At 38.8% G+C, this 13642-nt stretch overlaps 1 protein-coding gene across 2 annotated transcripts; it reads right to left on the bottom strand.

Annotated features, from left to right (window-relative positions):
• Positions 1–133: 133 nt before the first annotated feature.
• LOC122334485 (von Willebrand factor A domain-containing protein 5A-like) lies at positions 134–13360 on the bottom strand. 2 transcript variants are annotated; one of them, XM_043232453.1, is made up of 21 exons: positions 13228–13360; positions 10541–10592; positions 10238–10440; positions 9933–10155; positions 9214–9374; positions 8648–8762; positions 8163–8338; positions 7998–8086; positions 7766–7910; positions 7607–7686; positions 7416–7530; positions 7032–7190; positions 6291–6394; positions 3967–4184; positions 3144–3185; positions 2747–2785; positions 2592–2639; positions 2341–2385; positions 1488–1627; positions 1277–1400; positions 134–1179 (listed from the first exon to the last, which is right to left on the bottom strand). In XM_043232453.1, exons 2-21 carry the CDS (start codon positions 10581–10583, stop codon positions 1100–1102), a joined length of 2349 nt encoding a protein of 782 aa, XP_043088388.1. In that variant the 5' UTR covers positions 10584–10592; positions 13228–13360; the 3' UTR covers positions 134–1099. The 2 variants fall into 2 exon arrangements, with proteins under 2 accessions (XP_043088388.1, XP_043088389.1); XM_043232454.1 differs by having other exon boundaries at positions 2592–2636.
• Between the last annotated feature and the right edge of the window lie 282 nt (positions 13361–13642).

The following is a 13642-nucleotide window of genomic DNA, read 5'->3' as shown; positions in this document are numbered from 1 at the left end:
GTTTTAATTATTTATGTATTGTGTTTGGCCATAGCTTTTGTTTTGGAAACATCTTTGAAATTCCCATTAATTTATTCAGATGAATTTTTCTGCACTCTTTGGCATGATTTCCAAATGGTTTTGTAATACTGTATAAAATTGCAAAGCATTTTTATTAATATTTCCATCACAACACTCAAACACACTTTGTCCAATAATCCTAATAATATCCAATTTAGAAATATGAGGTGCGACCATTAAGAAACTACTGATGTACACACAGTCAGTTATGTTTTCAGGGCAGGACAAAAAACAAGAAATCTGTGCATTAGTCTGAATGAAGCTGTCTATGATCTCATCAGTAATAAAACGGCAATAAAGCGGGGGAAATAAAAGACAATAACTATTTTGTTACACCCATAACTATTGTCTGTAAACATTCAGATAAAGAATTGTTTTAAAAAGTAGCCTGCTTATATAATAAAACGTATTTTGTGCAAGATCAACTTTTATTTAAAATTATTTAAAAAACAAGAAGCATAGAAACTCTAATGTTGGTTAAGATGCATTTGCGCAGCAAAAGAATTAAGTGGAAATAATATAGAATGAAGAAACATTTTGGAAATGGATTATTATGAGGTGCCTGAAGATTTTCATACGTAATACACACTACTTTAAGTTCAAGTTTGTTGGACAGAAATGGCATATTTAGCATTATGATTGGTCAGATCACCTTTTCATTAAACTCTCTGTGAAGGGTCAGTTGAGCAGCCAAGATTAGAAACAACTGGTTCTAATAAAATGACTCTTTAAATTTATTTTTCTGTTATAGTTACAGACTATATTATTATTCTTGTTATTGTTTCTGTAGTTTGACCTAATTCTTATTTTAATGCATTACAGCTATAATTCTACATGTCAGTTCATTTTGGCTAGTGAAGAAATATGTCATTCTAAAATCATATGTAGTAGAACAACAAAGGTTGCGAAGCTTACATTCCTCTCTGCCACTTATACAAAATGTTCATCTTTTCAAAAACTGTTTAAATCTTATAGCAGAAACAACACAAATGAGAGCAAACAACACATTTGTCTTCATAGAGCACAGGGTTTGCAGTCTTCAGATTCCCAGCGTGTCTTCAGTCACCTGACATCCAAACAAAGCGTTCCCGTCACACACACACTGAGACAGGCCATCCCCTGAAACACAAACACACACCTGTAAACTGAAATCACTGTAAAAGAACATGGAAAGCACTACCTCTCAGAACAGTTGTACAGCTGAATATTGTCTCACGTTTCTGAGAGCGGATCCATGACGCCGCCTTCATGGCCACAAACTGCCACTCATCCTGCTGATCTGATTTATATGTGTTTAACCAGATGAGAGCGAGGACGGTGGCCCACACTGACCCGTCCACCTGAAACACACACACACACACACACGTCAAAAACACAAACTGAACCATTGATCAGCCTCCTGGAGGATATGACATCATATGTCCCACCTGTGCTGCCTTCTGATTGGTCACCTCGTCCTCTGTCTTCCCAAACACAGCAGCCAATGAGGCGTTGAGCTCCCAGAATCCCTCGGCCTTCTGAAGAGAGACCAGCTGCAGTAAAGGGTCCTTCTGGGGCTCAGCTTCATCTTAAAAACACAAATAGTGTTCACAAAAATACACTAAATAATGTTCTTGTACCTGAAACAGACAGCCTAGCTGTGATTTCATAAATTACAGTTTGACTTTAAATGACAAAACATTTAGCTGTTGCTAGAAACACAGAAAGAAAATGATAAAATTTCAACCCAATATAACCAAATACTGAATAACCAAAATCCTGTAAATATGATGATCCTGTCACTCAAATAAACTGAATTAAGTACAATCATTCATTTACATATCTAAACTGATGGAAAGTTGATTAATTCAGAAATATTTACATGAAATACAAAATAGCAAGCATTATCGCTGGAGCATATTCTTTTTATTTTGATCTTTTTTTTTTTAACCATTTTTAGATTCCACTAAAAGTTTAGTACTTTTGTGCTAGGATTTAATACTATATTAAATCTATTCTGCATAACTTTTTTCATTTTTTAATTCATATCTGACTATAGGAGACTATTGAGAGCTACACAATGATACCACATTTACCTGAAATGGTCAATTTTTTCTCAATAACTGCTCTTAACTTTAGTTATTGTTAAAGGCAATTCATAGGAGGTAATAAATGCTGTAAACATTAAAAGAAAAAATATTGGATTAAAAATAAAAGGATTAAAATCCAAAAGCAGACTAGTAAGAAATATATAAAATCATTCCTGTCTGATCAGAGGGTTGTGTGATTTGTTTGACTTACCAGAATCACTTTCAATCCTCATGCTGTTCGATTGCATCATACATGCTACAAAACAATCAAAGAGTGACATTCATAAAAAAGATTGATATACACATTCAAGAAAGAACAACCTGTGGAGTATTGTCTGATATGATATTCAATGCTGATGTGCTATTAAGGGCATATGCTTAAAAAAAAAAAAAAATAATTCAAAGAGTAACAAAAAAGAAAACTTAAAAATAAAGTGTAATGTAGAGCTGATGTCTGAATACCTCTCATAGGGATTGCATAATTTATGTCCATTCGTGGAGCCCTGGCTGCTGAAAAAAACAGACAGAAAACCCAGGGCTGTTAAGAGCATGAGCTCAAACAATAAAAAAAAAAAATGTATATAAAAAATAAGACTGTGCCTGTGTATTTCTCTTACATCTAGCAGAACATTGCATTAACATGGGAGCCGCCATTCCTGAGAAAACAGAGAGAAAACTGTGTAAGAATAAAAACCCATAACTGAGAATCACAAATTACTTTATAAAAAAAAAAAAAAAGTCATACCTTAACAGCTTTTGACAAAAACACAAATTTATCAAGGTGTCCAAAAATGTTAAAGTTGGTTGACTGACCACATTTACATTTTTTATTTAAAGGAATAACTCTATATACTGGTATTGAAAAAAAAAACACACAGCAGCAATCTTTGTGTCATGAAACACGTTGTACTTTCAATATCTAATATAATGTGCTGTAATTTAATGAACTTTGAAGAGCTGTTGTGTTGATGGACTGAATCATAAAAAAAGATTATAAAGTAGGTTGCTATTTACCACACATTCTCCGACCGCCTCCATGCATAGAAGCCATCATATCTAATAGAGAATTGAATGTTAAATATATATATATATTAAAAAATACACACACACATACATACATATACATATATATATATATATATATATATATAGAGAGAGAGAGAGAGAGAGAGAGAGAGAGAGAGAGAGAGAGAGAGAGAGAGAGAGAGAGAGAGAGAGAGAGAGAGAGAGAGAGAGAGAGAGAGAGAGAGAGAGAGAGAGAGAGAGAGAGAGAGAGAGAGAGAGAGAGAGAGAGAGAGAGAGAGAGAGAGAGAGACAGAGAGAGAGAGAGAGAGAGAGAGAGAGAGAGAGAGAGAGAGAGAGAGAGAGAGAGAGAGAGAGAGAGAGAGAGAGAGACAGAGAGAGAGAGAGAGAGAGAGAGAGAGAGAGAGAGAGAGAGAGAGAGAGAGAGAGAGAGAGAGAGAGAGAGAGAGAGAGAGAGAGAGAGAGAGAGAGAGAGAGAGAGAGAGAGAGAGAGAGAGAGACAGAGAGAGAGAGAGACAGAGAGAGAGAGACAGAGAGACAGAGACAGAGAGAGAGAGAGAGAGAGAGAGAGAGACAGAGAGAGAGAGAGAGAGAGAGAGAGAGAGAGAGAGAGAGAGAGAGAGAGAGAGAGAGAGAGAGAGAGAGAGAGAGAGACAGAGAGAGAGAGAGAGAGAGAGAGAGAGAGAGAGAGAGAGAGAGAGAGACAGAGAGAGACAGAGACAGAGAGAGAGAGAGAGAGAGAGAGAGAGAGAGAGACAGAGAGAGAGAGAGAGAGAGAGAGAGAGAGAGAGAGACACTTTCTCTATATACTCACGTTGCACAGGCACTCTCCTCTGCAGCAGCGCTCCTTTCACAGTCTGTTTGCTGTCTTTATTGACAGCGATGAAGGCTGTATGAACGCTGCTGATTCGGGCCTGAACACTGAGCTCCACGACCCTGCTCCTGATGTTCTCTGTGTCTGCTCCTTCGGCCCGTTCCTCCATCTCCAGAGAACGGATCACAGAGCGGGCCGCCAGCCGGTGGATCGTCATCCTGCAACAGACACAAGTCTGTAAACACAGTCTGATAGCTTCACTAATGAGTTTTGAGTCATTTCATCCCATATCCCACATCTATCACTGTTCTGATGCGTGTCATTTGAGGGTTATTCCACCAATGTCAGGGCTGATAAAGACAATACATACCTCAAACAAAACAATTAAACATCAATGTTTTTTTAGGGAAACTTTTACCAGACCACATTCAAAAAATGTAGTATATAAAATGTAATCATTAGTGCTATCAATTGGTTTTAAAAACCAAAAAAGTGTAAGACTAAAACTAATTTCAAAAAGAACATTCCCTTAAAATGTAACCATTGACTATAGCCATTTAACATTACATTACAATGAAATCAATTTTAATGTTTCCAAGACTTTTAAAATAATTTAATTGAACTGAAAACTATTTTCACATACACTCATTATAAGAAATGTTATTTTTAGTTACATACCTGTGCCCCTCAACAGAAATATGCAGAAATTAAGTTATTAAAACAACTTAAAGACAGATAAATATTTACAGCTATATAAAAGTTATTGATTTCCTCTTAGTTCTTTTATTCTTGATGAACAGATTTTTGGCTGCTATTTCTTTAAGAGCGGTCACTGCCGAGCCGGATGAGACACATCATATTTTCACTCAACTCTTATTATCTTTTCTGACCTGTTTCAGTCTCTACTAATAAACTGATTAGTTGAATGGTGTGCTGGTTTGCTCCAGGACTGTTTTGAAAACCATTTCAGAGCAGTTCTGAACTCTTAACTCATATAGCTCTACCATATTACCCACAACATTGCATGCACATCATTTCTTCGGTGATCTGAAATGAAATGATAAAGAATACAGAGCACAGTAGTGTCCTGCTGCTAAAGCATGTCTGAAATGTCTCTGGTTTCATGTGATTATAAACACTTTCTACTGAATAAATGCACTTTTTGTCAAAAATAGCAGTTATGAGTGGGTTCCACCACTGTGTTAAATAATTTTAATGCAATAAACTGAAAAAAGTAGTCAACATGCAAATTTTGACAGCACTATTAATAATTTGACACCATAACATTTAATAAAAAAAAAAGAAAATATACATTTTCATATAAAGAGATTAAAATCTGTGCGTGTGTATTTTGGTAATTGTGGTTTGAGGACACAAATGTGTTTAATGACATAGGGATGATAGAGGTATCTGAAGGTGGTTTATGAGGACATATGAGACACTTGTGGTCTTGGCTTCTTCAGAGCACGTAAACACAGGAAGTGGAGGGGTGGGACTTGATTTGAATGAGAACAGCTTATCTGGTGGATGGAAAAAGATGTATTTGACTTGAAGCTGCTAATGACAAAAGTATAAAGAGAGCGTTTAACAAATGATGGTTCCATACGCTTGCTATGATCACTCTCACTGTACTTTGATGTCATACATCAATCTACATATGCAGCGTCCCCTCAACACACCTAAAGACTTCCATCTACACAAGTCTGAGTTAGGTAATGATAGGAAGACTCATAATAGCAGAAAGGTTTTTTTGTAATGAACAATTTGGCTTTTTTGAAAACATTGAATAAAAATTTGCTTACCGACACACAATCCATTCACAATTGATCAATTGGGCTAAAATAGAAGGCTCCAAGTGATACTGCATGAAGGGCCATTCAGGAGCTGTTAAGAGCCGGCTCTTCAAAGGGAACCGAGCCAAAGAGCTGAATCTTTGAAAAGAGCTGAACTTCCTGTCACTACTGACCTCACAACCTCCTTCATTTTGGCCTGATTTTGTTTGAAATGACATCAAACGAAATCAAAGAACAAACTGAAATGAAGTATATCGGTGTTTTAAGTGTGTCCCATGAGGTAAGAGATTCTACTTGGGCCAAATACAGGAAATACATTTAAGTAGTCAACTTATCAAGTGCAAAGACCACAAGTGTGGGTATTTGGACAAAGCCAGAGAGTGTGTGTGTGTGTGTGTGTGTGTGTGTAAGAGGGAAAGTGTGTGTGTGTGTGTGTGTGTGTGTGGTGTGTGTGTGTAAGAGAGAAAGTGTGTGAGTGTGTGTGTGTGTGTGTAAGAGAGAAAGTGTGTGTGTGTGTGTGTGTGTGTGTACCCTGTGTCCTCAGTTGGTTCAAGAGTAAACTGCAGCTGATTAGTCACCGGTTGATCTTTCAGCCTGTATTTCACGGTTACAGCTCCTTCTTTCTTTTCTGAACTCTATGATGAGGAAGAAAAAGAATGTAACATATTCAATTTTTTAAGAAATTAACAGGACTCTAAAACTAGTTAAATTAATAGAAAGTCATCAGTTAGTGTCTAAATGAATTATGATTAAAAATTTTGTCATATAATGAACAGTTCTTAGCTCATTCTCATTTTTTATAGTATAAATTAATTGCATTTGTAGCAGTTACCAAAAGTATTTTATTGTTTTGTAATGAAAATTGATCAAAGATAACATTCATTTGAAATTTCCAATACTTTTCTGAGCTCAAGAAGGTTTAAAGTAAGTGTTGGCTCATTTAATGACTTCAGACCTTACATGGTTAATAAAGAGTTTGTATTGTAAGATATAACAAAAAGAATTTCAAATATAACAGTAGCATAAATTTGAAAAAATACACAATCTACAAAGCAAACTAAAGTTTTAAACGGATAACAAAATAACTCTTTAAGTAGGACTAAAGCAAGTGAACTTTCACCCTAGGTTAATGATAGAGAGAGGCTGTGTTAAGTTACTGAGGTTGAGGTTGTTTGGATTTTCTGCTCAATCTAATTAGCAAAAGGACCTGCTGTTAACAATCTGTCTATCATAGACACAACCACATTAGATTAAACCATGCAAAGCTTTTACCCGTCCTTTAATCTGAGCGTAGATGAGCGCCCTCTGACCCTGGAACAGAGTATTGATGGGAGGGGACAGCATGTCCACCTTCATGCCTTTGGGGACGGCCCAGTCCACAGAGATATTATCCACGGCCGGCTGAAGAGCAAATCTGAGCGACTGCATCACCTGACGGAGAAGAAAGGCTTGTAAATAAACACACTAACCCAGGGATCCTCAAACCTGGCCCACGAGATCTACCTTCCTGCAGAGTTTAGCTCTAACCCTAATCAAACAGACCTAGTCTTCAGGATCGTTAGAAAATCACATGTAGGTGTATTTTATCAGGGTTTCAGCCTAACCCTAACCCTCCAGGATTAAATTTAAGGAGTCTGTCCCCGCAGCAGATCTTACTTTGGGCTGCATGCGGTCAGTGCCTGTGATGAACTGAGCGTGTCCAGAACCTTCTCTGGCCATTCCTGTGATGAGAGCCGTACTTGCACCCTCACCAATCCCGAAGGAGAAGCACCTGAAGACACAAGAGCAGGGTCTCACATGATGTAAGTGAAAGAGACCGAGAAAATGATCGAGACGAGTTAACCTACCTGTGAGAGTAAACGTGGGCCTTCACCAGATCCAACACCTCCTTAGTGTTCCACACCTCTCCATCGGTGAAGATGAAGATCTGAGAGAGCAGGAGAGGAGGAGAAAATGAGCACTAGTCTGGGATGTGTAAAGGTGAGGGTGTGCTGGTTGTGCTGTACCTGTCGGGGGTGATCTGGGTAACAGGGCTGACTGTAGATGTGTTTCAGGGGCCGTAGGATCTCTGTGCCGCCCATGTCTGCGTTCATGCTCTTCACTCTCTTCAGAGCCTCTTCCATCGTGTCCTCACTGTACACAACACTCTGACTGCAACGACACAGACCAGCGCCTTTAAAAACACAGCTAATCCAGACCAAATCACTCCTGAAGAATAATTAGCATCTCATCACTGACGGGAAGAAGGACTCGAAGTGGGATCCGAATCCGTAGATGTTGAAGTAACATCCCATGGGCAGACTCTTCAGCAGCAGCAGGAGTGTGTCCTGAAGAGAGAGAAGAGTTCAGATGAGTTCACCGACTCAATACTACTCAATAAACCAGTTCTATCTGGAATCATACTCTTGCGCTTTCGATGCGCATCTGTGCGTCATTTCCGTGATGCATCTTGCAGTCCATACTGCCTGATCTGTCGACCACAAAAACGAACTCGCCCCGTGACGCCAGTGATGACATCACACTCGCAGGGAACTCTGGGTACAAACTGATCATAAGGGCCGGGTCAGCCATCAGAGACCCTGAAACAGAAGAGTGTTAGACCCGATCCTGCAGACAACCTGAACACCACAGATCAGAGCACAAACTTCTAAAATAAACATTTGATATTTTTTGTAAATAAAATTATTATTTGGTCAAATGTGTTTATGAAGAAATTATGCCAATTGGACATTTGTTGCACAGCGTGACAACTTTCTCACCAGGATCATTATGACTGTAAAAATAATACAGTGTTACAAGCTTTAACTCACATAATAAATATACTTCATGTGCAAAACAAAAGCATCATATCTTGTATATTTTACTAATATTTACGCTGGATGTTGTACCTGACTGAGCCACAGAGGATCCTGCCTCCACCACAGCTGTGGGCTGATGGGAATTCTCATAATACACAAACAGCTCCACGTCCTTATCAAACCGGTGACCAGCACTCAGATTCACCTGCACACACACACACACACACACACACACACACACACACACACAGGCTTCTTAAAACTGAGATGTTAAATGAATAAAAACGGTACAAACACACACTCCCACACTCTCTCTCTGTCTCTCTCACACACACACTCCTGAACTCTCTATCACACACACACACACTCACACACACTCACTCTGTCTCTACCCTCTCTTACACACACACACACACACTCCTAAACTCTCTCTCACACACACACACACACACTCTGTCTCTACCCTCTCTTACACACACACACACACACACACACTTCTAAACTCTCTCTCTCACACACACACACACACACACACACACACACACACACACACACACACACTTCTAAACTCTCTCTCTCACACACACACACACACACACACACACACACACACACACTTCTAAACTCTCTCTCTCTCACACACACACACACAGTACCGTGGCGTGACAGTGTTGCTTGTCGAGGTACTGAAGAGGCTCCAGAGGGCAGCTGGACAGGAGTCTGGAGATACGGTCTGAAGATATTACTTCAACACTCAGAGACAGAGTGTAAGGAATAACAGATGTTGAGGAAACCTCTGGAACACCAGCTGGTGAAGCTGAGAGGACCACAGACAAACAGAGATACTTTACTCCATTTAAAGTAGATGTTTCTGACCGTAAGTGCCCTTCAGGATGCAGCTAATTGGTTGAATATTGCTTGTCCCTCTTGTTTTAAAAAAAAATGTTATTACATCTGATCAAAAAAAAAAAAAAAAAAAAAAAACTACACACATTATTAATTTAAAATTCATCAAAAAGCTCTATATTTCTGCAGTTCTTCTTACTCATAATGCCATATGCCCTGCGAACCCTACACTACTGATCAAAAGTCAGGAATAATTAGGATTATATTCGTATTTGTGAAAACTGTAAGAGTTTAAGGATTATTTGTTTAGTAGAATGAGTTTATTTAAATAAGAGCATCCCTTATTTAAAATAGAAATTATAAATTATAAATAACTTTACTGTCACTTTTGATCAATTTAATCATCTGCCATGAATAGATTCTTCAGAATGTGAACAAAACATTTTCTAACATTGATAATCAGATCAAAGCATGTTAGAGAACACTACAGCTGTGTTCTGTGGTCTTCATCACGTTGTTTTATGATCACCTGCTGGTTTGTATCGTGGGTTGAGTACAGCGGGCAGACAGAAGCGCAGCGCTTCATCGGCCTGGACGCTGAGCTCGATGACGTAGATGATGGTTATGGAGGCATTTTGACCAGGAGACAAGCAGCCCACACTCAGTCTGAACACATCTGAACTCTCTTCACTCTCTTCCAGCAGAAACGCTTGCTGCCCCGAGCTCACGGCGTCATCATACTGATCCCGCGCCTGCAGGACACAAACACATCCACAAACTCCAACACGGTCAGAACTATCCGAGAGAGAAGCAGCCACTAGCGTCTGAACTCACGCTCTGCTTCTCCTGGACCTCAGCCACGATCTCCTGATCACCGATCTTGGCACTGAAGTGGCAGACGGCGGCCTCGGCCGGCAGCGGGAAGACGAAAACGGCCTCCAGAGGACGATCCTCTTCATTCAGATACTGCAGACTCGAGCAGACAGACGCCACGTGATCCTTGATCTGCAGCTCCACAGAGATACTCTTCAGAGGAACTGAGAGAGAAACAAACATCTCAACACTTCCTTCAGGCAATGAAATGTAAACAACATGAAATATAAAGTTTTGATCACGGGAAGGAAGAGATGTTTATACCTGGTTCATTTTTTTCAGACACAAGACCACAGCAGTTCACCATGATGACACTCTGTGAGAACAAACCAGCTTTTACTACACAGCATACACTGCTCAAAAGAAAAAGGAACACTAAGAGTATAGTGTCAAGTGAATTAAACTCCTCGGATATTAACCTGGTGCGTTAACAGACGGGTGTTAATGAAATGAACAAGTCCTCTAGATGAGCAACAGTGAGATGACCCCCAAAACAGAAATAGTGGAAAGACACACAGAGCTCTAGAGGCTAGACAATAGCACCCTGACTATCATGAGGTAAGGGTAGGACTTGACTGTGCTTACTGGCTAGCGGGTTTCCAAACATGACTCTTAGTCACTCATAAGAGCACTCATGGGCCATAACTTTGTTGTTAGAAAATAATGATTTATATTTATATTTACATTTACATTTAGTTATATTGCAGACGATATAATGATTTATATTAGTTTCTGCATACTAAAAGTTATTTAAATTGATTTCCAGGGCATCTTTAATATCAAATTTTTACATTTTATTGATAATTTCACTTAATTTAGGGAGACACTATTGGGCTGTTACTAATCCAATGTAGTCCGTTTGAATAAAAACAATCTTTTCACAGCAGAAGAAACAGAAGCAGCTGGAGATGTGAGGGTTAAAAAAACCCAAAGAGTTAAAAAACCCCAAAGTAATAGGTACTTTTAAATATAAAGTAAACCACCTGTAGACAACAGCAAGTGACCGTCTTCATGAGTTTAAAATTAACCGAGTAGAAGGAAACGAGGTGGTCTCTACGATGCTACCCAGAGAGCTCACCTACGTTTGCAAGATGTCTGTTAAGCATCTACATTTACATTTACATTTAGTCATTTAGCAGACGCCTTTATCCAAAGCGACGTACAAATGAGGTAGGCATATAGAAGCAAATTAATATCAGCAAAAGGGCAGTAGTGCATAAGTGCTCTTGATTGGGGTCTTGTCTTACCTAACGCAGACACAAGGCTTTTTTTTTTTTTTTTTTTTTTTTTTTTTAAACAAGAAAGGATAGGAAGGAGCAGGAGAAGAAGAAGAGAGTGCTATCAATGTTGGGTCAAGTGCAAACGAAAAAGATGAGTTTTGAGTTGGTTTTTGAAGATTGCTAGTGACTCTGCTGCCCTAGTGGTAATGGGCAGATCGTTCCACCAGCGAGGAACAGACCAGGTGAAGGTGCGCAAGAGTGACAGCACAGCATCTGCTGTGAAAAAACATTTGACAGACGTCTATAAAGATATCAGTTTTACATACATTACCAATCATAAACATCTTGGAGACATCTAATAGAAAAAGTCATATAGACGTATTGCAGATGTCAAATAGATGATTCTCAGAGATACACTCATGCCATCAAGGTGTATATTAAATACTCTAGCCACTTTTGCTGGATTGTGAGTGGATCTGTCACCAGTCAAAGCTGAAATTGTTGTGAAACAAACAATGGTCAATAAAAGGTCAAAAATCAGAGTTCCAGATGTTAAAATAAGACTTTATTAAGCCGAGGTGACAGCCGCTGCATCTGATTCTCAGTCCCTTGGACATGTTTTGGAAGTAACCCAAAATTAATGACTGATTCTGATGGAAACCAATGGAAACCACCAGATGGACCTTCAGACTTTAATTATACATTAGGAAAACCAGTATTTGAATAACTCAACATATTAATTAATATACTGAGGCATCATCTTTCAAATGAGTAATAAGAAGTGCCATAAGTAAGTAGAATAATATAAAGTAAAATAACGTAATAAAATTCATAACAATAATTGGTAATCTTTACAAAAATGTCAAAATCATCTAATGGGCAAAACTGCGTGTATAGACCGCTTCACGTCATTTTATGATTTTTAGATTTGACTAATGTGCTCTCGTCCTTCCATCACACCTGAAACCGGAAGTAGGTCACCGAATGAACACATGCGCGCGTAGAGATGCTCGGAGTGTAAACACAATCTTATCCTTCATTCTCTTCCAGCGGTACTCATTCACCACGAACCCCGCTCTGCAATTTTGTGTTTGTTTTCTTCGAACTTAAGAGCCCTGGGAAGAATTCCCGTTCGAAGGGAACGAATACGTTCCTTTTAAACGTGCACTGACTGAAGCGCGCGAGACGACCTGAACGTGCGGAGGTGTGTGTGACGTCACAGCTCAATTCATCAACTTGAACTGATTCCCTCTACTCTTTCGTCCCTCTACTCTTTCGTCCCTCTACTCGGGGATTGAGAAACACTGCTCTGTATGACGTTACAAAGCAAAACACTCAAAAGAACAAAGTATCGGTCTCTTAGTGACAGACTTTCCAGTAAAACGAGTTTCAGATCATTTGTCATTTCTCCAGGGCTTTTACTAAACAAGATAAACAATAAACAAAATAAACAATACGCTGATGTACAAACTAGAGAATACACAAGCTTATAAAGATCGGACTGCTCCATTCACTGTAGCTAGTTATTAAAGCCTATAACGGGCGTTTACCTCACTAACCATGTACATTACTGTAAGCCTGGGCTAAACACACACACACAGACACACAGACACACACAGACACACACACAGACACAGACTGAATAAACGTTCAATGCAAACGGAAAGCGATTAAATTATTTCGACAAGCCACACTTTTACAAAGTGAAAGTAAACAGAAAACAAGGCTCACTGCTTTTAGTCCTCGGTGATTCAGCAGATCAGATGAAGGGGACTTTCCAGATGAAGACTGTAAAGATGTGTATGAAGGGAGGACAGGAATGAAAGAGTAAACTAGTTTCTGCAGTAAAGGTGTGGTTCATGACGTTCTCTGCTCCGCCCCCAAAAAACACGTCATAATTAACCTTTAAACTCTTTCCTGCAGAGACATCGCTATCATGTTTGCTTTCATAAGGATTCCAGCATTGTTTTGGTCATCAATATGTCTGATAAGAATGATTAGTAAACAAGAAGCAGCACTTTATAATCTGATCTACAAACTGAGTGATTCAGACCTGTACTGTTAGTGTAGTAAGAAGAGGAATTTTAGACTGTACCTGAAAATGATTATAAATCACTGACTTAATAAATAATAATAATAATAATAA

The sequence above is a fragment of the Puntigrus tetrazona genome, unplaced genomic scaffold, assembly GCF_018831695.1.
Source record: "Puntigrus tetrazona isolate hp1 unplaced genomic scaffold, ASM1883169v1 S000000528, whole genome shotgun sequence".
In the NCBI taxonomy this organism is placed as follows: domain Eukaryota; kingdom Metazoa; phylum Chordata; class Actinopteri; order Cypriniformes; family Cyprinidae; genus Puntigrus; species Puntigrus tetrazona.
This window is presented reverse-complemented; position numbering and strand designations above follow the sequence as displayed.